The sequence below is a fragment of the Melozone crissalis genome, unplaced genomic scaffold (assembly GCF_028551555.1).
Source record: "Melozone crissalis strain CALT ecotype California unplaced genomic scaffold, PUWL_Pcris_2 ptg000023l_1, whole genome shotgun sequence".
Classification (NCBI taxonomy): Eukaryota; Metazoa; Chordata; class Aves; order Passeriformes; family Passerellidae; genus Melozone; species Melozone crissalis.
Genome location: NW_026535801.1, coordinates 8,634,894 through 8,656,489, shown reverse-complemented (window position 1 = coordinate 8,656,489; position 21,596 = coordinate 8,634,894). Strand labels below are relative to the sequence as shown.

At 36.4% G+C, this 21,596-nt stretch overlaps 1 protein-coding gene across 5 annotated transcripts in view; it reads left to right on the top strand.

The window, feature by feature from the left end:
* NCKAP1 (NCK associated protein 1) overlaps positions 1–21,596 on the top strand; it is a 54,111-nt gene that overhangs the window by 1,068 nt on the left and 31,447 nt on the right. The window contains exons 1-5 of one of the 5 annotated variants that reach the window (XM_054277669.1): positions 9,184–9,246; positions 9,604–9,621; positions 10,750–10,860; positions 20,443–20,535; positions 20,737–20,793. In XM_054277669.1, coding sequence (XP_054133644.1) covers positions 9,199–9,246; positions 9,604–9,621; positions 10,750–10,860; positions 20,443–20,535; positions 20,737–20,793 — 327 coding nt within the window. In that variant the 5' untranslated portion in view covers positions 9,184–9,198. Of the gene's footprint in view, positions 1–9,183; positions 9,247–9,603; positions 9,622–10,749; positions 10,861–20,442; positions 20,536–20,736; positions 20,794–21,596 lie in introns of those variants that run through there. The other 4 variants (XM_054277666.1, XM_054277665.1, XM_054277668.1 and 1 more) reach the window with 4 other exon arrangements.

The window sequence follows — 21,596 nt, the reverse complement described above, 5'->3', positions numbered from 1 at the left end:
AATGCTAGTTATTACCTTTGAGCAGCGAGTACACCTTTGTGGGTTCAGCCCATTAACATTTCAGTGCTGTTCCCATGCAGGGTTCAGCTGCAACGGCAAAGTGAATTTGAGAGTTCTAGGTGCTTACTTGGTCCTCTGACTTCTGCACCCAGGTTTCTGTCAGGAGTGACCCTGCCTGACTGATCTGAGGTAAAGGATGAGTTTTGTCAAAGTTTTTTCTCATATGGGAAGAAGTAAGAACTAGAACTGCCAGAAGTAGTAATGACTATCAAGTGCAATGTTGATTTTAATTAAGGTGTTTTTTCAGGGAAAAAAGCCCAACAAACCAAGTGGTTAAAGTATTTAAAAGTCAGCGTTCATCCAAAGCCATTTCACTATTTGATGTTCACTTTTGTGTTTCTACAAATCTTCACTGACATAAATAAGGCATTCTGACTTGATGATTGCAAATTCCTGTCTTTCTGAGAGGTTCCTTTTAGTCTGTAGTTTAGTACATTGGAAAATCCCTTCAGTTAAATATAATTACACTTCTAACAAACAGAAATCCACAATTTATGGGGAAAACCATCCAAATGAGGAAGCTGTTTGTGTGTGTGCTTGTTGAGCTTTGAGATACATATCCCAGGTGAAAAATGAGCAAGGGGAATTTCTCCTGAGTGCAGCCCTGCGTTGCAGGGCAGGAAACAGGACTGGAGAAATGAAACCTCTCCTTGGTAGCTCTGCCTTAGCCACTGTGAGTCTGGGCTCTGTTTTCATTCCCAGTGTTCTGATGCAGGGACATTTACCCCTGTTAAATGCTCCAGTGCCTACAGCCATGTTTCTGCTTGGCATGTGTGCATGGCAGAGTCCTGTTGGCCCATATGGTGGTAGCTCTGCTGATCTCCTGTTTAGGAAGTGATGCAGATGGACAGGCTCTCTGTAGGGGAGCAGCAGCACGGGGGTGACACCACTTTTTCCTGAAATGCCAAGAGCTGAGTCCAAAATTGCTAGGTCTTGCATGCAGAGGGAGAGCAGGCATGACCAAGTGGCCTGATTATTGTGTCATGTGTAGTTTTGCAAATGTGGAGATGTCCCAGGCACAACTCTTGTGTATTCATGTAGTGATTTGTGAATTCAGATAGTAATTTTCTCTAGCTGCAGTCTGTACTGCTTGACAGGGGGAACTGGCCAGCTCAGAGGGTGAGCCCAGAAGTCTTGGGACTGATTATTGTATTTTATTGTGAGTCTCTCTTCAGCCCAGCTGCAGCTTCGCTCACTGCTTGGAACACTTTGGTTTTGTTTATTTATTTTTTTCCCTCTCTTTAAGCTGTCAATTCCAAAACTGCTGTTTAAGATTCTGTCATAGCTCTGCTGAAGATGATATTGAAACTGAAAACCACACAATATGTGGGTTTGCGGTTAAAGGAAATGGTTTAGACTTTTTTTAATAAGAGGAAGTGAGAGATTGAAATGTGTGCAGCAGCAGTCGAGATTGCTGTAGATGCTGTCTGGAGAGTACAGATTTTCAAGGATTAAGAGTTTTTTCAACTGTTAGAAACAAAGCAGGAAAATTTTACTTCCCAAAGAATCACAGAAGTTGTTAAAAGCAGTTAGTAACAATGATTCTTTGTCTCATCTTCCTATACAAAGTTCAGTTTTGTTGCTGTTTGCTTATAGCTGATAATTGTTCATAGTTTCCTGTTTACTGACCTTCTGTGCCCCTGTTGTCTTTTGAAACAGTTAAAAGTTTGTTGTTTTTAAAACAGACTGTCTGTATGGTTTTTTTTTGCCTCTGAAAGTGACATGAAAATTAGGAAAAGGGAAGTTACTAAGGTAATAGTGGCTGACGAGACAGAACTTAGATTTGCACCCTGCAAGGAGGTGGATTTTTTGTTGCTGTTGTTATTTTGAAGGATGGCTCTTTGCTTGCTGCATTGGGACTGGTATTAGTAATGCACTTGGAACTCTTTCACTTGTGCTCTCTCTCTTGGTTTGTTCCTTCTTTTTTTTTTTTCAAGAATTTATCTACGGTTGTCTACGTTATTGTCTACCCTGTAACTTTTGTCATTACTTGCCTACAACTACACCTGTGTAAATCAAAGACAGCAGGGTTTTTTTCATGCCATCCTGGCTCAGGTGAAGCTTGGATTTCATTATTACCTTCCAGTCTTGTGTTGGTAAGCTTTGTGCAAATGCTGCCATTGCTGTTGATTGTTTTGTTTGAGAGTGGTGGCAGCAGAGAATAATCTTTTTTTGGGCCTTTTATTTGTTTATAAAACCCTTGGATACCAGGATGTGTTTACAGTAAGAGATTTGATCTTGAAATACCTGAAGTAGAGATTTAGGCACAGCCAGGCAAGGGGGTGTGATTTTGGTGGTGTATAAGTAGTACTAAAGTAAACAGAACTGCTAGGGATAGTAGTTAAGGTTTTGAATTATTTAGACTATATGTTAATCAAACATGAGTTTGCTATTTAGCATGAATTGCTTTGCTAGCAGTGTTCTGTTGTTCTTCACAGTATAGGTTTTACGTTTGTTCACAAGATGTTTTTTAAATGTTATTAACAAAACAAATTCTTTTGAGTTTTCAAACTTGGTTACATAGTATCTGAAAAATGAGGATTTTAAACCAACTCTTAGATGTGAACTGCATCATCAAACTGAAGTCATAGGTGAGGAACTTGACTGTTTGCAGAGGCTTTAGCTGACTTTATGTTTTCTTTAAAGGTGTAGTAGTGGAAATACTGGATTTTTACCTATATTGAGGATGTTAGTACTTGAATTTAAAAGTTGTAAAAGCTAGTTGATTGTTTTATTAGTAGAACCAGTGAATAAAGTGCTCAGTTTTGCTCAGGCACTAGAGCAGTTCTTCAGGAAACAATGGAAGAGATTTTAGATGATTTTAGGAAGACCATGAGGAAGTTTCCAGTCTGCAGAGCTCTGAAGTTTGGAATGGTGTAGGATTAGATCACCCTTTGGACACAGAGCTCTGTGCTGGAGTGCAGACCTTTGAGCTGAGAGGAAAAGCTCACCAATAATTTAGTTTTGAATTGTAAGATTGGTGTTGAACAGATAATGTCAGGTAATGTCTTCAGGTCACTGGGAAGTGTCTCAGGGTGGGGCAGTATTGCTTCCACAGATGTCAGCAGTTCTTTAAAGGTTAAAATGGCAGTGAATGTTTGTGATCTTGGAGCAATGGCTTATAATACTGTCTTAGTGATAAGCAGAGGAGTAAGCCCCAAACAAACTCACAGTGCTGGCAATTAAAAAAAAAGTAATCCTTTGCTCAGGAAGCAAACACTTAACTGATGATACCATATCATACTATTATTTTTCACTCGGAAAGGCAATTAAATTTGGAAAGAAACAGAAAGACTTTGTAATAAAATAAAAATGTCCCAAAAATATACAGAGTGGATTTTCCCTTTTGCATCAAGAGTAGATGCCCAGAATTATCCTGTTTCTTGGCTTACAGATACAAGTTACCTTGCCCCTGCAATCGCTGTTCATTTTGTGTTAAAACAAAACCAAATCCAGTTTTAGTTGCAAGAAATTTTTAAAGTTGTGTGCAGAGGAGATAGACCTAAAAAGTAATAACAGTTCCCATTTGAGGTTCAGAATAGATAGGGCTTTCCCATTGCCTTGCTTCTTTTTATTAAGATGTTATTTTATGGACTACATTGAGGAAAAGTTTTGTGGCAGTGAAACTTCTCTTACTTTTTTTTCTCCTTTGTGTTTCACCTGCCCCACATTTGATTAATAGAACCAAGGCCTTAAAGAGGACAATATGAATTTATCCCTGTACAGACAGTGTCAAACCCAGTGTATTTCATTCATTCACAAGGTGATGGGTCACTCTGGTATGGACAGTTTAGAAGTGAATTTACATGTTGACTTTAGCAAGGCTGCTGATGTGACCTCATCTGATTGTTCTCATGAACAATCTGAGGAAGTGCAGTCTGGATGAAGCTGTGATGATGAAAGCAGATGCATCACCATATTAGGGAATGACTGTGAAGATCTCAATGTCAGATGGGGATCAACAGGGTCTTGTTGGGGTGTGTGTTACCTCTGCTTCCAGTCACTCTTTGATTCAACAACCTAGATGATGCCTACAGTGTGCTTAATAAATTTATATGTAGGAAAGTGGGACAAGCTACAGAATCGAATTGAAATTCAGCTTGAGCTTAGAAATTGTAGGTATGGTCTAACAGGCTTGGAGGTGGCTGAGCAAGTATGATCGTGAGCTATTTTGTGCTTAGTGGAATTTAAAGGACAAAATGAGAAGTAATGAGATTTCAAGTCTGATGAAAATAGCTGGGAAAGGTTAGGGACATCCCAGGACAAAGAAGAGCCAGGTAAGTTTTGCTGCAAAAAATCAGGGATGACATGAGGTTATGTAAATGTGAGCAAGATAATCTGAAGGAAAAGTAAGTAATTTTTTTCCTCTACATCTCCTTCATTGAGACATTGAAAACATATCTGATTGACCACTCTTTTCAAGGAAGATGTGGACAAAATGGAGAAAGTTCAGGGCAAAATAATAAGGACAAGTAGTGCAGAAAATTGCACCCGTTAAAAAAAAGGGAATGTTCTTTCAAGTCAGCCTGTAAGTAATACAAATTTGTAAAAAATTAGGACTGCAGTAGAGAGATGGGGAATAGTTTATGTCATCCAGTGTGACCACCAGAGATCAAGAAGTGATGGATTGAATTAAATATTGGAAAACTGAATTGAATATTTTAAAAGACTGTGAGAATGTTTTTGAATGTAGCCTTTTTGAGACCTGTAAGTAAAGATGTGGCAGACATATCCCAGGAGCAACACAGATACAGTTGATCCTGCCTTGGAACAGGAGAGGTAGGTAGGCAATTTCTTGTGGTCCTTTCTAGCCTTTTCTTCTCATTTCACATGAATTTACATTTTACTTAATTGAATTTCTGAGTAGTGATACACTAGGATTTAAAGTAAGGTGTGTACTTGGGGTTCAACACACACCAAATAATGAGTAAACACAGGGAAGATGTCTTGCTTAGATCTAGGAAACACTGGGCTGACTGTAACACCTTCAGTTGTAATTTTGAATTGACATGAAGGAACATTATATTTCCAATTTTGAACCCTAGTAAATAGAAAGTGCAACAGCTGCTAAATTTCTAATAGTTTTGTGCTATATTTTGGATATGTCCAAGGCCATTAGAGACTCTTCATAAAGTAGTTGCATGGAGATTTTCTTCTACTTCCATATCTTGGTTGAAACTGTAAGCATAATGTGTATCAAGATGCAGGTTTACCTTTCATCATTTATGTAACTATAAGAATAAGTAATGTAATTTACCTGGTACAAAGTCACTCTAGCATGCTGGTGTAGAACAGTTAAATTTTAGCCATCAAAAGTATTAAACTATAATAATTTGTCAGTGTGTCCCTAACTAATTCTTGCATCTTGTTGGATAGACTTTACAAGTGACAAGGCTTTATTCACAAAACTTAGCTGGGACCAGCCTGTTTAATAATCAATTTAGGCTTCCACAACCTAAAATACAGTCAAGGAGTTGTGGTAGGCTTAATGAGAGATATTAAAGCAAATGTGGTGTGAACCACTATGCAAAGCAGCTCTTTATTGTTTATTCCCTTCTCTTTCCTTCTCAGTAGTTTTGCTTTTTCAGAATTAGAGATTGTGAGTTCATAATATTAATTATTTTAAATGCATGGCAGAAACAAAGAGTATGTAATAGGTTTTATCCTACAAAAACATAATTAATGGTGAAAATGTCTCTTTGAATGTTTCTTTGACTGTTATATTTACAATATATAGTGTGTATATATATATATACACTATAATTTACAGGCTGCACAGCTGGAAACCAGGCATGCTAACCTAGAGATATGTCTTATCATGAAACCTTTAATGCCAGCAGCTTTTCCAAGGCAAGAACAGTTTTACTGTGCTGCCTTTCTGGCCTTTCAAAAGAAAGTGCTGTAGTAAACTGTAAATGGGAAATATAGGAGCTTTTCCTGGTTTTTGGTCTGAGGCATCCTGAATTTCTGTTTACTAATCCAAGTTACTAACTGGAATGGCATAGTTTTTACTGTCATTGAAATTCCATCAATTTCCTTGTTAAATTCACAGTTTTGTTGTGCAGATTAATCTGTAAATGGAATTTAAAGGTGAAGTGATTTGTTGACTGAGATTATTTCAGTGTATGTTGTCACAGTCAAGTGGAGCTGTGCTTAGCGGTGTTTTATCTCAACTCTGCACTAACAGCAAATCTCTTGAAGTAATAAATACATTAAATTGCTGCAAAGTGTGGTTTATGATAATCTGCTGGTGTAGGAGGTTTAGGGGATGAAAATACAAAAATTTCAATTCAAGTGGCCCTGTTTCTCTGTTATTGGGAGACAGCCCTGCTGCTAATTTAGAATAGTTTGGTTTAGCAACAACAAAAGAAAATAAATAATAGGTGTTTCCATAATACAATAAATATTTAGGCTTTATTTTTTTGCCATCCTAGGCCATGTAATTCAGGTGATACTTCCCAGTGTTCTTATTCAAGAGCATGTAACAGGTTGGTGTCAATGAGTGGCATGAGTGAAGTTCAGAGGTTTTAAACGCAAGTTTGGGACACTCACTACTGACAGTGATTGTACCTGAACATAAACTTCCTTTTATTCATGCCACTTCAGCTGCATGTATAGAGTAATTTTGTTGATTGATGGGTTTTTTTTCTCCTTCAACATCCTCTGCCCTCAAGTAGGAAGTCAAATGTTAGACTTAGATTTTTGCAGTGAGAGCTGTAACAGTATTGGGGCGAAAGGTCTCTGCTGTATATTAATGTTGGTGTATTCTGTGCCAAAGGCAGCTGAACTGGATTCTGTTTTCCTTTTTAGAGGCCACTTATCTTAGATGTAGGCCTTAAGCAGATTTTTGTAGTTGGCTGCTTCTGAATGAATACAACACAGAAAGTATAGATATATGTAGTATTCTTAATTTTCAAAGTGAAATTAGAATAGAAGAACCTAATAGAATCAAGTGAGGAAGAGAATCTGAATTTTGTGTAATAATAATAGAATTATTTACCTCAGTAGGATAGGTAGGAAAATGCTGCTTTAATTCCAAACGTATGGCCTGAACATGTGCAAACAGTGCAGGTCTGATCTCTCTGAAGCTTGATAACGGTGCAGATGATAGCAAATCAGTATTGTAAATAGTGAATTTCTCAGCTACAGAAATCATATTATTCTTGTTAGTAGCTGCACAGAATGCCTTTACTTAGTTGAGAGCTTATCATAGCAGGCTACCATTCTAAAGATCTGTGGAAAGAAATGCTGTGTAACTTGAAGAAATCCAGCATCTGAATACATTAAATTTTTTTAAGAATTATGTAGATTAGTTTCTAACCATAACTTAGCATGATCTCTTTCAGCATAGCTGCTTATCAGCTGTTCAGTAATATACAAAGGAATTCAGAGTTGACTGCTGGGAGATTCTTTGAGTATAATATTTTGGGGCTGAAGCAGCTGGAATCTCATAGCTTCAGAATTGTATTCTGTGAATGCTGCACTAGTAAGAACATTTTTAATTGGTGAAGTTCTTTTTAATGCTCAAAATTGTAGTAATTCTGTGTTGTGGGGTTTTTCCTAATAAGAAAAACTTGGTTTTGGCTGGTGCTTGGAATTCTGGGTGAATACTGGAGAGCTGTATTTGGGAAATGGCCTTTGTATGTTCTACCACAATGTTCCTACCCATTACAGTACTCACAAAGGATTTTGTACTGACTAATACAACTATTAAAAGAAAAAACTGCATTTCTTAGCTACATTCTAAGACTATTGCCCTCAATGTCTTTGGTTTTTTTACAGCAAGATTCTGTTTATGTGTCTTACCACAATTTCATGCTTGTGCAAAAGTGCTAGGATTGGACTTTGCATATTAATTCTTTAATGCTTTGTAGAGTAAACTATGGGGAGTTTGAAGTCCCTTCACCATTTTGGGAGAGGTTTAACTTATGGACACTGTTTTACCTGTGATGCTGAATGCAGGTAACTGTATGGATGAAAACTGTTGATGCAACAACAGCTGGTTCTAAGATCTGTAAATATCTTAGAAAGGAGTTGAGCTGCTGTGGAACATAGGAGAGTGAAGGAAGAGCATTGACCCACTCATTCAGTGATATCTTTTGTCCTCTTTCAATTCAGCCTAGGTAGGCTGGTGCAGCTTTCGAGAAGCTGGAATTGTGGTTTGTGTGAGGGATGCCTCTAATATCTTGCAGGAATTTTCTTATTTATCAATCAGTCTGGTGTAGTTCATTAGTAGGAAGAGTTAGAGTCGCTTCAAGTATGATGCCAGCTAACTAATGATGGGGAGAAGCAAAGGAGGAGCACATTCCCAGGTATTGAGAGGATTGCCAGTTAGACTGGGGAGAACACTTCTCTTTTCTGGGGGCTGAGTTCCTGAAGGCACAGGAGGATATGCATGTTGATGTTTTCAGATCTCTGTTTCCTTCTGAGTGTGTGTGTAAGGGCTGGGGTAGAACACAAGTTTTAGTAAACATTTTGAAGAGCTGATTTATAGGAAGGAAAACATCTGTTTGTAGCAAAAATAAGGAGTGTGTGTGGAAGGAGTGTTTGAATTGAGACTGAAAGATTTATGAAGTCAACAGTGGCAGATTTCTTGTCTCCTATATAACAGCAACCATGCTGGAATTTAACAGGGCAGTAACAGTACACAGGGCATGAATATAAGTCATTTAACTTGTTTTCTTAGTAATCCTTCTAGTAGAGCAAGTAACATGTTTTGTGGCAAGAACAACAAATTGAAATAATTTGACAAAGGTTCTGACACCTATGACACAGAGTTAATTAAAACTTCATAAATTTGAAGCTCTATGTGGAATATTTAATGCCTATTTACAGTATAGTTTGTACTTTTGAATTGCATAGACTTTAAGGTGTGTACAGAATAGCTCTTTTTTGACATGTGTGGTTTGCTGCTCTAAGGAGATTGAAGCAACAATTTAATATCTAACATACTGTGGATGTTGCTGAATTGGTTTTCATTATCAATTCCTCTTATATTATAGATATGATGCTGTAACAAAATTTAGTACCTTTGTGGGAAATTTAGCATATATGAGCATTTGATATCAGAATAGTACATGAGTATACATCATGATGGTCATGTACTACTACTGGTAGGTGTTTTAGAAACTTTCAATAATGACTCTTTTGTTTGTTTTTTTTTCTTGGCTACCGTTTCTTTTTCAGGTATGTAAAACTTCACTGAGTTTCTCTCCTTTTCCCCTTCTAGTTGCATGTGATGTTTGTTAACTTTTTTCCCTCTCCACCTGAACTTAGTTTGGAAGTACTATTAGTAGTTACATGTCTCAGTATATTCACAGTGCTTTGCACAATAGTTAAATTCTAATAAGTGTAAAGTTGTTTGTGAGTATTAGAATAATCAACATCCAGTAGAAAGTGTGCTGACTAGAGTAACAGATGGTTGTCATGTTCTCTTGGTTGTAGGTAATAGTCTATTAGTTCACATAAATGTAATACTTTAGAATATAAGAGTAATTTGTTTATATGTAATTTTTCTCTCTTTTTATTACACTGCTTTCCCAGCAAGGACAAGTTTGGAAGGTTTGCAAAGCTTTTCACCTTCCCTTTGCCCGCTTGCCCGCTTTCAGAATCGGTCTCATACTCCATGACTTCTGTCTCTACAGTCCACAACTCGGTCATAGAAATCAATGTGGAAAAGTTTTTTAAATGAGTTGTCATTTGAGTTCACTCTGTTGTGTAGAAACGCCTAGCATGTAATTTAGTTTTGCATGAGACGTGAAACTCCTTTGCAAACCCCTCTGAGGAAAACAAAACTAGATGAATATTTGAGAGAAACACGGTTTGAGCGCATATTTTGTCATGTAAGTAACGCTGCTTGTAGTGTGTTAGTCCCAATGAAATGGTGTGGCATGGCTCCCTAGTCAGAGTAGCAGAGCAGTGTCTGGCAGCATGCACTGTAGCTGGCAACAAACAGGAGGTGCTTCCCCGGGTGTCTGTCCAGAGAAGCTGTGCTGATCCGTCTACGTAAGTTATTGAGCAGACCTAACACTTAGCTCTGACTTGGCATCAAAATTTAGTGGAATTTTTAGATTGCTGCTTTTAAAGCTCAGCCTATGCTGCTGTAGGAATAAAGAACACGAGTAAAACTTCAGTTTAAGGAAATTGACTGTGTTAGGCAAATATTGGTGGTTTGATTGTGGGATGGAAAGTTGTCTTACAGTTACAAGTGGGAAAAAAATTCAATGCAGATTGGTGGTGGGGTGTTTAGCTTTGTTTCACAAAGGATAGTTTAATCATTTCATGTGCCCAGCACTGTCCTCCACAGATGATGACATGATCGAGTTCTCTAACAGTTTGTTAACTCCAGATGAATACAATACTACCTCAAACCAGGAATAGCATTAAAAGGAAACATTTTTTTTTCTCCTTCTTTTAGGACTGAGTTTTTTCCCTCACTGCTGTTCTGCACTAACTGCTTTGATACTTCCATGCATCTTTTTCAGTAGAAGAGCATCTCTGTACTGTTTCCCATTGCATATTTCAGCTGTGACAGTCCCTGCACTTTGCCTTTCATTTTATCACCTGCTCACTAAAAGCAAACAAACGAAAAGAGGAATCTTTCTAGTTTGTCTTCAGATTTGCAACTATCACTTAGCTTTACAGGGATGATTGTGTTTCTACTTCATTTTGTATTGTATTTTTTTATAGGCATGTGGTGACCCCAAAGCTAAACCATCCTATCTTATTGACAAAAACCTGGAATCTGCTGTCAAATTCATAGTCAGGAAGTTTCCAGCAGTAGAAACACGCAACAACAATGTAAGTATCAAATGGCTGTGTAACTATTTTTCTTACTACCCTTTCAGCACCATCTGGGAGGTTTACATTTTCTTATAAAGCATCTGATGCTGACAGTTGCAGTTGAAACACTTGTTGATTCAAATGTCTGGCAGGATACTTGAGAAGGAGTTATCTTTAAGGAGAGAATATCATACTGTAATTCTGGATGGGTTTTGTTAGGATAGGACTTTTTCTGGTGTTCTTTTTGCCTGCTCTCTTCCATGCCATTTCAAAGAATTGTCAATGGGAAGAAATCCTTGGGAAAATCATGCCTTACTTTAATAGGAGAAATTCCTGGTGACCAGACTGATTGCAGAAGTTGAAAGTTGCATAACTTTATTTGAGATGTGTCCTAACCAGCAGATCAGTAAAAAAACGCCTGTGTGCAAAGTGGGAAGAAGTGTTTGTACTTTACAGGTACCTGTGCTTATGGAGCCAGTCCCTGTGGGAATAAAGAATGCTTTAGTACATGAGGAGAAACATTGTGTAGTACAAAAATATGGAAATAAAATTGTTTCCTCTTCATATAGTGAATTTAGTTGCAGAAGTAAATTATATTTTGCCTTTGAGTGGCTCTGTATTGCTGAGTTTGGCTTTGAAGCCTTTTTTAAGGTAATTGTTAGGCTAGAGGCAGGCATTTTGGCAGGTGATGTACTCTTGTTTCCCTGTTTCAATTTGAAACACAAGGGCCCTTCAGATGTTTGTTTTACCTGCTTATATTTCTTTCCAAAGGTGGGAAGTGGACGTAGGTGTTGGGTTTGCATGTTCCCTGCATGCAAGTGCCTGCCTGTTTGGGAAGTTTCTGCAGAATGATAGGGGTGATAGCAATGAGAATAATTAGATTATTTTACATTGCCATCTCAAATTTTTATGTAATGTCTCCAGTAATACCAATGGAGAAAAAACCCAAAGAAACCAGAAGAAAACTTTACCTTATGGAGGAAACAATTTCATTAACAATGTGCTTTTTCACTTTAAAACTTGTACATGCTTTGCACTATCTAATATTGCTCATCTCTGTATTGAATTTGATTGTGTGAGTAACAAATAGAGAAATTCTTTATCAAATTAATATGAAAATAGTAAATCTGTTAAACCATGTTTGGTAAATGCTTCTGTGTTCTCTAACCTTGGGTGGCAGATCAACTGTTAAAAGATAATGTACATAGAATTTACTTACTGCAGCTGCATGTATGCTTTAAATGTCTTCCAGTTGTTGATTATCAGTTTGGAGCTTAACTAATGATAGACATTTATGGATTTGTTGCTGTGAAGTTTATGGAAAGAGATCAAAGAAAACTTGCTATATTTTGACAATCACAGTTTCTAAAATAGGACACACTCACAATATTTTGTCATTGCTGTGTGTTTATTTACTATGAGCCAGCCAGGCCTGTGTTTATTAAACACAGTTGACAAAAGCCTACCCTCCTTGTGGATGAGCACTCTTTAAAGCAGGATTTTAAGCTCTAGCAGTAGGCAGCTGGGGTGTCTGTCCTGCAGTCACAGCTGATGGCATTTCATTTAGTTATTTGCAGGTGTTTCCCACAGAGTGTTGTGACTCCCAAAAAAAGAAAAGGGTGATCAGAGATTTAAAAGGGCAAGAAGCTAATTGGAACAGAGACACATTGATTAAAGAAATATCACTAAGGATTACTGCAGTGGAAATAGCTAAGAAATTGAGCTGTGTTTCCTCCTTGAAGTGAAAATTCCAGAGCACCCTTTCAGGGAGGGGTTTTGGATTTTGTATGTTGGAGTGCAGCAGTTGCCACTGCCTAGCACTGTGTACCTTTGCTTTCAACATGTCAGCAGGTGATGGTGCTGAACAAGCTTGCATTCAGTTTTAGAGAATAGATAGTGCCACCTTTTTTGATTTTTTTTTAACCTATTTTAGTTGTTTTTTCTTAGGTATTGTCATCCACAGTGTTTTTGTGTTTTAGAAATGAGCAACACATTTGATTGAGGAGTATGAGCAGTGCTTGCTGTAATCAGATTATGAAAAGCATGAATTTTCATTCTGTTGAAACAAGTAATTCTCTTATATTTGCTATTAGTATCTTTTACACCTTTATCCATGGCAAATGGAGTTCCTGGTTTGTTCCTCCTTTGGTGTTTGACGTGCTGAGTCATCAGAGCAAAGTCTGACAGTTGGTTTTCAATATTGTACTGAGAGTGAAAGCTTGTGGGTAGTTCAAACAGGGAAGTGGCTGATGAGTCCTTGCTGATCAGGCTGGAAAATTAAATTGAGTAGTTCATTTTCCAGAGGATTAATTATAGACAACTCTGCACCTTATCAGTTCATAACTCTGTCTCCCATTGTTCGAGGGCAGTCCCTGTGATGTCTTACACCTGCCCTTTCTTTTCCAATAACCATTGTCAATCACATAATCTTGAAATTGTGCAGTTTGAAGACCAGGCTCTTAAACTGTTAATGAAATAGGCCACCAGGATATACTGCTGCACACTGTATGAAATAGCCTGCAAAGGAAGGAATAAACAAAAATACCATATAAGCAAAAATATAATACAAGCAAAAATTTGAAGGATTCAAAAAGTGAGAAACAAGATAGAGTCCTGTTTGAAAGGAAAGTTTCTTCTGTGTTTGGAGGTGCTTTATAATTACTATTTATAATTATTATAAATTGACTGAAGTTTTGTTATGAAAAAGCCTTCTAAGCTGCAGATGGCTTCCAAAAACTTTTTAGCACCATTGTTCTTGGTCAGGTGTATGATCTGATTGTGCTTGTATTGACTCAGAGTAGCATTTATTGTTACTGAATTTCCTGGCCTGGCTTCAAAAGGATTGTTCCAAAGTAAGGGATGCAGAAGCAGCCTGACTTTTCTGATGGCTATTTAGACTTCATCCTCTTATAAAGGGATATGTGTGAGGTTCTTGTCACAGTCAACTCAAAAAAAAATGTTGTAGGACCTAAAAGTTGCTCTGTTCTCAGTAAATGCTAATACTTAATACCTTTTAAAACCAGAATAAAATACTTCACAATGGGGAACTGGAGATGCAGAGAGAAAAAGACAGAAATTTTTTTTAGCTTGTGAGTAGGATTTGATAAATCTGCTGCCTGTGCTGGTAAAGCTCCATGTCTTTGTGTGATGAAGTTGTAGCCCCCCTTCTGTTTTCCCAAACACCACCTAGAACAAGTAGTGAGAATATCTGCCTTCTTTCTTGAACATGTCTTTTTCTTGGTTTGTTCCTCAGCAATTTCCTTGTAGAAAAACTTATTTTTTTACATGTCTCTTGAAAAAATTGATGTTCAGTCATTGCTTAGCACCAAGCAGACCAGTAAAACATCACTTTGAAGTTTCTAAGTGTATAGTTAGTGAGGGAAAGATGTGTTTTCCAGATAATGCTAGTCTTCATCACCTAGTAGCTATGTTCATATCAATTCCATTTGTGTTTTTATTGACTAATTTTCTGCTGTATTGTGTCTGTGGGGACTGGAAATAAGATCACTGGGAGCAGAGGATAAGCAGTGTGAGCATTTCCAGTCTACCTGGGTTAGGATCTATAGTTTTGAATTAGTTCAATTTACTGTTTTGAATTTTTGCCTTTTCCCTTTTAGATCCCAGTGTGTGTTTGGTTTGCCTCCTGTGTCTTTCACAGTTTCACTTCACAACAAGCTGGTCACATACAAATTAGATGGGTGTGGGAGAGGTGGTGTGGGCACAGAGTGTCTGAACCTCCTTGGCTAAAGCTTATTAGAAGTCATTAATGCATGCTTTTATTAAATGCTTTCTTCTATTAAAAAAACCTGAAACCCACACTTTATAACCAGGCTTGATTTTTAATTTGTGATAGGTGCTTCCAGTAATTAGTCTTTTTCAGAACACTTAATACAAATAATAACCTGATTTTCAAAGTTTTTTCTTTTGGCCCTGCAAGTGCTACAGGTTGTCAAGGAAAATGTCATTTCTTTACTTGTTTCTAATGAAGCATTTAGTACTGTAATTTTCATAGCACTAGTGAAGATAATTTAGAAATTATCATCTCTGGAAAAGTAACTTTGGAGTCTCAGCTCTGCTGCCTCATGTATTGGTAATCTCTTTTTACTAGTCATTTATTTTTGAGGAAATGATATGGTCATTAAAGCTATCACTGCTGTTTTCTTAAGTCTAACTTAAATTATTTGCATATTCAGTACATGGTAATATTTTTCTCCACCTTTCTGGGGTCTTAGATCTCTTGCATGGGGGACTTGACTTTCCAGATAACTTCCAGGTGCTTAAGCAAAAAACCCCAACTCCCCAAATTCCCCCATAAAACTTAACTGGCCTTTTCCATGAAGGTTAAAACCTTTTCCAGGTAAGGGGATGCCATGCACAGCTGGTTTTTCACCTCTGCTCTTGCTCAGGGAGCTGATAATAGTAAAGAGATGAATTTTCCACAAGTCACTGAGGCAACAGTTTAGGTTATGGATGTTCCTCTGCATGAGTGAAGTCAGATGATGAGCAATTATTCTCTGTGCAGCTTTGTATGAACAGTTAAAATGTCTTATGCTTGAGAATAGACTATAGTAATAATAGTTTATTTCGCAAGAAAATGCAAAACATCTACAAATAATAAAATTTTATCTACATTTTTACTAAAAAGACATTCAAAATTGAAATTGTTCAGCCTTGCTTTGATACTACCATACTTACTGTGTGCTGGTTTTGTATGCTGGAGTGTGTCTGATGTCTTCAGTTGTTACAGGTGTAAGACTGACTTAAAATGAAGTATCCTGTATAACAGAATATAGTATATAAAGTTTTTCAGTCTAACAGTCCTTTGTGAGTGAGCATTTTTTTCATAGCAATTCTAAGAGGTAATGTGAAATCCTAAAATCTCTTCAGAATGTTTCACCAAAGAGAATTCTCATAATGTAAAGTATTTTTTCAAAATAGTAAGTGCTGTCAGCTACAAAGTTTATTTTCTTGGTTTGACCTTCGACTGGGCCCGAATTAAAGATAGAATAACATCCAAACAGTGTATTTTTTATGATTATTTGTAATAAATCACTGTAGAACACTGCTGTAATTCATGTAAATCCATACAAGTCACTTGCCAAGGTAAATCAATTTTGCTTGCTCATTGCCTCATAGTGTCTGCAGTACCTGCAGAGGAGTGAATGTGTGTAACACTTTGCTTTCTTCTTCATCCATTAAAACTCTCTTTGCTTTAATGATTGACATTTTAAGAGCTTGGCCCTTAAAAACCAAGAAAACAAACCAAAGAACCGACTGAGATGGCATTCAAAAAATTGTGTGACTTGTAAAAATATTGCAAAAATTGTAAATGAAGGTGAGAGAATGGGGAAACTGTTTCTTAGAGCTGAGAGGCAGATCAGTTTTTAAATAGAAGCCTCCCTGCTCCAGTTTCTGCCCTTATTAATTCCCTGAGAGTGGTAATAGTTATGGAGCATCACAGGTGGCTATTTCCTTTTCAGAGCAGTTAACTTAGTGCTAGAAACTTGAAAACAAACTAAAATAGATCTGGTAGGTAGACATACATTAGTTAGTAAACATGTTAAATATTCTATTTTATCTTTTATATGCAGCATTGTACTTCAGAAACTTTAAATTGGAAATAAGAAAACCAAGGACACATCCATCATTCTAGAGTTAATTTACAGAATTTAAAACTATTTTTCTTTCCCTACTGTTCTGCTATGGATTTCGTAGACACAGAACTTTGTTCAAATGAATTGAGTTTTTCAAATGTTCATCTAAAGACTCTATAGGTGACAAGCATAGTGAATATAACAAATGAGAGTAAGAGTACTGGCAGTGATGATTTATCTCTCTCTCCAAGAAATTTAACAGTCAGAATTTATAATACTGCTTTTTGGGGCTTATATTCCAGCTGGTGAGATTGAGTAGATGGTATTTTTGCTGAGGACATGGTAATATTTATGCTGTTGCATTGTAGAAAACAGATACAAGTGTTTAATGATCAGTCTTGCAGGAAAAATATCACCCTGATATAAGCAGAAAATTCACCTTTGTACTGTCTATTTCCAGATCATGAAATAAGACATTTATTCACATACTGCAGCTGCCAGTCAAATAAACATGATAAAAAATTGCAGGACTAGGAGTACCATTTGATTTTTACACACATAAGACTCTCTGAACAACCTCTTCTAGTTGTCTCATATTTTTCATGAGCCATTGTATTACATTGGTATTTATTCACGTGATTTGTATGCAGGGTTTGCATCATTTCTCCCTTGTCTGAGCCATTCATATAAGCTTTAAGTGAGACTGTCTTGCACTTTTCAGTTTTTTTCTTCTCTTAATGTACTTTCTCTGACATAATTGACTGTGTAAGGATCTTTGAGATTTAATACAAAGAAGGAAAAGCACAAGTTAAAGATTAGTTCCTTCTCCTGTAGGTACCGTATTCACAAAGAGCTACCTTCATTCTTTCTTATTTATAAATAATATTCAAGCATCATCAGAGGTGTGGTATTTTGTTAATAGACAAAATAAATAGTCTCAGATTAATTATTTGAGAGTTTTTTTGATCTTGCCATATTATGCTGAAATTTCTACAGGTTTTCCTAGATCTTAGATCTAATTCACCTCATTAAACAAAAATACTTTTGTTATAATTTGTCCTTCAAATTCTCTAAGAGTCAACAAACCACTTTCAGTCTACAAGGCAGTCAGCTATAGTAAAAATAATCTTTTGATGTTTAAAGAGATATTTCTTCAGTTTATCCTATTTTAGGATATACCTTATTTTGTTGGTTATTGGAAACTTCCAGTAATGAATTGCAGGCTAAGGAAAAAAGCCTCAAACCAAATACAAATCAATATAGCACCAGCAACTTCTAAACAGATGTTTAGAAGTTAGTGATTAGTAATAGAAATTGGTAATGGAAAGTTTTAATGCTGTGGTTGTGCAAAGAGTTACACCCACATTCTTGAATGATAGAAAAGCAAATAAACATCCAAGACACTGCATGCTTGTAAGCTGTTCTTCCAAACATCACTGATCAGGCTCTGCTCCATAAATTGAACTATTTGCCCTGTACTGATATAACAGTTAGTTTATATATTGTTTTGGTACTACTGTTTTAAATAAAAGTTTACTGAGCCCCTCAACACTCAGAATTCAAAGAATGATCATCTCAACTCTCTAGGCAAGTTTTAACATCACTTATGTGTAAATATTTCTGGGAATATAGGTAACAAGATAAGAATGCACAGCAATGATTCCATAATCCTTAGCTGAATGTGGCAGATACCTCCTTATACTCTGTACAGCTTCACAGAATTTCTGAAAATTTATTATTTCTTTTGTGATCATAGTTCCCAGCACCATCTCCCTTTTTGCCAAATCTCCCTATTTCACATGTTGTGGCTTGAAATTGAATGTCCTGCAGGAGTGGCCAATTCAGTTGCTATTTGTTATGCCAAAAACAGGTGTACAGCAACTTATAATTTTGAGTCTCCTTTAGCATTGCACCTTGCTTACTATGACTTAGGATTGCAGTGGAGAAAATGCTGTTAAGGGGGTGTGCAGTGGTAGTGAGTTCTGGTTTTGTTTTTTCTTTGCACTAGAAATAATCTTACTTGTGGATCACACCCTGTCATATCTTCCTGAAAATTCTTGAAAGGACTTCTCACATTCATCTGGGTCACACTTGTATTAGCTGCACAGAAAAAAACTGTTTCTGCTTAGTCTTCTACAAACTGGCAAGAAATGATTGAAGTGCTAGGGCCAGGGTGCAAAATTAAAACCACTCATCTTAACTGAATTTTCATTGTGTTGAGTGATGGAGCAGTCCTGAAAGTACAAAGCAGATTTTCCTCTGGAGTGATTCCAGGTGTAGGCACAAGCTGAAGTGTGCTGGAGCTGCACAGCCATCCTGGAGCTCTGGAGTTTGTGTAATGATGCTGCATCCTTCATTGTCTGAGTTGAGGAAGTTGAAGTTAAAGCTGTATGCTGGAAAAACTCCAACTTTAATCCTCATGCTGAGGATCAAAATACAAGTCTTGGGATTTGAAAACAGATTTTTGTACAGCAGCACATTAAATGGAAATAACTTTTTCTTGGTGCATGAAATTTATCAGGACAAGTTACAAAATGAACACATGTACTTGCACCTCTTTCAGTTAAGCCTCAGCTGATGCCTCTATGAAAAAGACTTAAATAATACATAGGCAGGCATTCAAAGTCCAATCCTTTGCCATAGTTTAAGAGTTTAAGTAGTATTTTATAATGTAGCCATTCTGATTTGCTCGTAACTGAGTATTCTTGTCTTCCTTGGCAATAATGAAGCCTTGTTATGGCTCAAGACTTCTAAAAAATCTTCATCACCTCTGAATTTTCAGAGAGAGAGAAACGAAACTTATCTCACATTTGTGATCCAGACAGTTTGTACTATGAATTGAGAAGAATTTTGATGCTTTAATAAAACTGATAATACAGAGCACAGCTTTATAAAAGAGAGTGAGCTGAAGCAGCATACTCAGGTCTAACCTCTCAGGAAAATAAGCTAATCAATTTGAAGCAATTTTTAAATCTGTCTTATAATTGATTGCTCTTTTTGAGAAAAAGATATTACTTAACTTGATAATCTTTAATTTAAAATCTTGCAGATATTTGGAGGGCACTTTTTCCTATTGTTCCTATGCTTTAACCCATTTCAATTCCTGTATCAGGAAGGAGATGTAACTTGTAGCTGGATATTGCCAGTTAAATATTTGGATACTTGCAGTGCTGTGAGACTGTCACACATAGATAAACAGAATGGCTGTTCACTAACAGCTGCTTTTTTGTGTTCTTAATTGTCTAAGTGATCAATCGTGTTCCTTCAGAAAATCTTTAAAAATAAATAGTATTTCATTGTCTGTTTAAAATATATATAAAAATAAATCCATGTGAGTTATTTTACCTTTGTATTCATGTTTGCCTCTTCCATTTTATCCACAAGTGTCTAATGCTAGTGTTTGGCTTCTTTTATGTTTCTTTATTTTGTTGCTTTTGTTTGAATGTATTATTGTGTTTATATGGAACTGGTCAAAGAACCGTTACTGTATTTTATGTTTGTATCTACATTTTATTTTGCATGCTTAACGTGGCTTTGCCTGGATATTCTTTTTGGTAAGTTCAGAATTTAAAAGCATAATGTTTTTCTGTAGTAAAGTTTGTAACCTACCACCTTATTTTCTTCCACCTCAAGTAACATAATTATTTTGGTTTTGGCATACTGATTTGTGCTCATGTACTGCTCTGCTTTTGCAAATTATACATATGTGATAACATAACACTTCTCCTGACTACCATTTTCATCTCTAGCTGAGCTAAACAATATGACTCTGGTACTAATGTGTACTAATGTAACTTTTATCTTCAAAATGTAGTGGGCAGCTGTTAAAATGATCAGTGCTGAGAACTCTGTGTATTTGACACACACAGAGCCTCAATCTTAGAAAAACCATGTTCCAGCTTCTTTGCATAGCCTGGTGGTTTCTCTGCGCTTCACAGGTATTACTTTGCAGCAGGCTTCTCCAGATCTTCTAAGAACAGTGTGCATGTTTATGTTTCTCTTGTAGCAACAGCTTGCTCAGCTCCAGAAAGAAAAATCAGAGATTTTGAAGAACCTGGCATTATACTACTTCACGTTTGTTGATGTTATGGAATTTAAGGTAAGGCATTAATAATGTGTAACTTGTTCTGTCACATTGGGTTTCTGTAATTTTATTGGTGAATTAACACTATATAATGAAATAACTGAATTTGAAGCTTTGTTCTTCAAATAAAAAAATAAAATGAAGCTCCATCACTAATTGTAGTAATGTGATTTAATTATATCTTTCTAAACTAAAGTTATTCCTTTGTTTTTCAAGGACCATGTCTGTGAGCTGCTAAACACTATTGATGTTTGCCAAGTCTTCTTTGATATTGTAAGTTTCTAGGTTTAAACTTTCAAAAATGTTTATATTCAGAGTGGGGGGAGAAGGACTTGTGATATTTCTTGAACTAACAAAAACATCTCCAGTTATAAATGCAAGAGAAAAAAAAACAATGTAGAGTTAACATTTCTAACTTTTATAATAGATAGACCTTTCTTAGTAGAGTTCTTGTGGATGGTAGTAACAGTATTGTTACCAAACATAAAAATTTTTCAGTAATTTTTAATTTATTGCATCTGCAAGTTAACTCCTAGTCATCTCTATACTTATGCCTTGTGAGACTCGCAAGACAAGACTGTTACTTGTGTCCACCTAAGCTATGTGAGGAAGTTATTTTTGGGGTTGACTAAAGCAACTACAAAAGCATCTAAAAGTCTTACATTTAAAACAAAACCACCAGCCCACCCTGCCCCCAAAAAAACCAAACAAAACCCAACAAAAAAAACCAAAACCTCAAACAACCAACAAAACAAAACAAAACAAAAACAAACAAAACAAAAAAACCCACCACCAAACAATCAGAAAAAAAGCCCCAAGAGGAACTCTCCAACGCCTTTTCCTGTTGGTTTCAACTTTCTTAGTGTTCTTAATGTCACCTTGTTATTTTTTGTCATTATTTTAAATTTGGGCAACTTAGATTCATAATCTGAAAAAGGAACAGGTGTGTATTCTGTGGAGTGATGTTACAAGGCCAGTGGGATATGTGCTACTCTTTTACATTTGGGTTTTATTAAAATATAGTTCATAGGCATGGCACTGCTGACTGCTTAGTAACCAAGAAAAGTTTTCCTGTC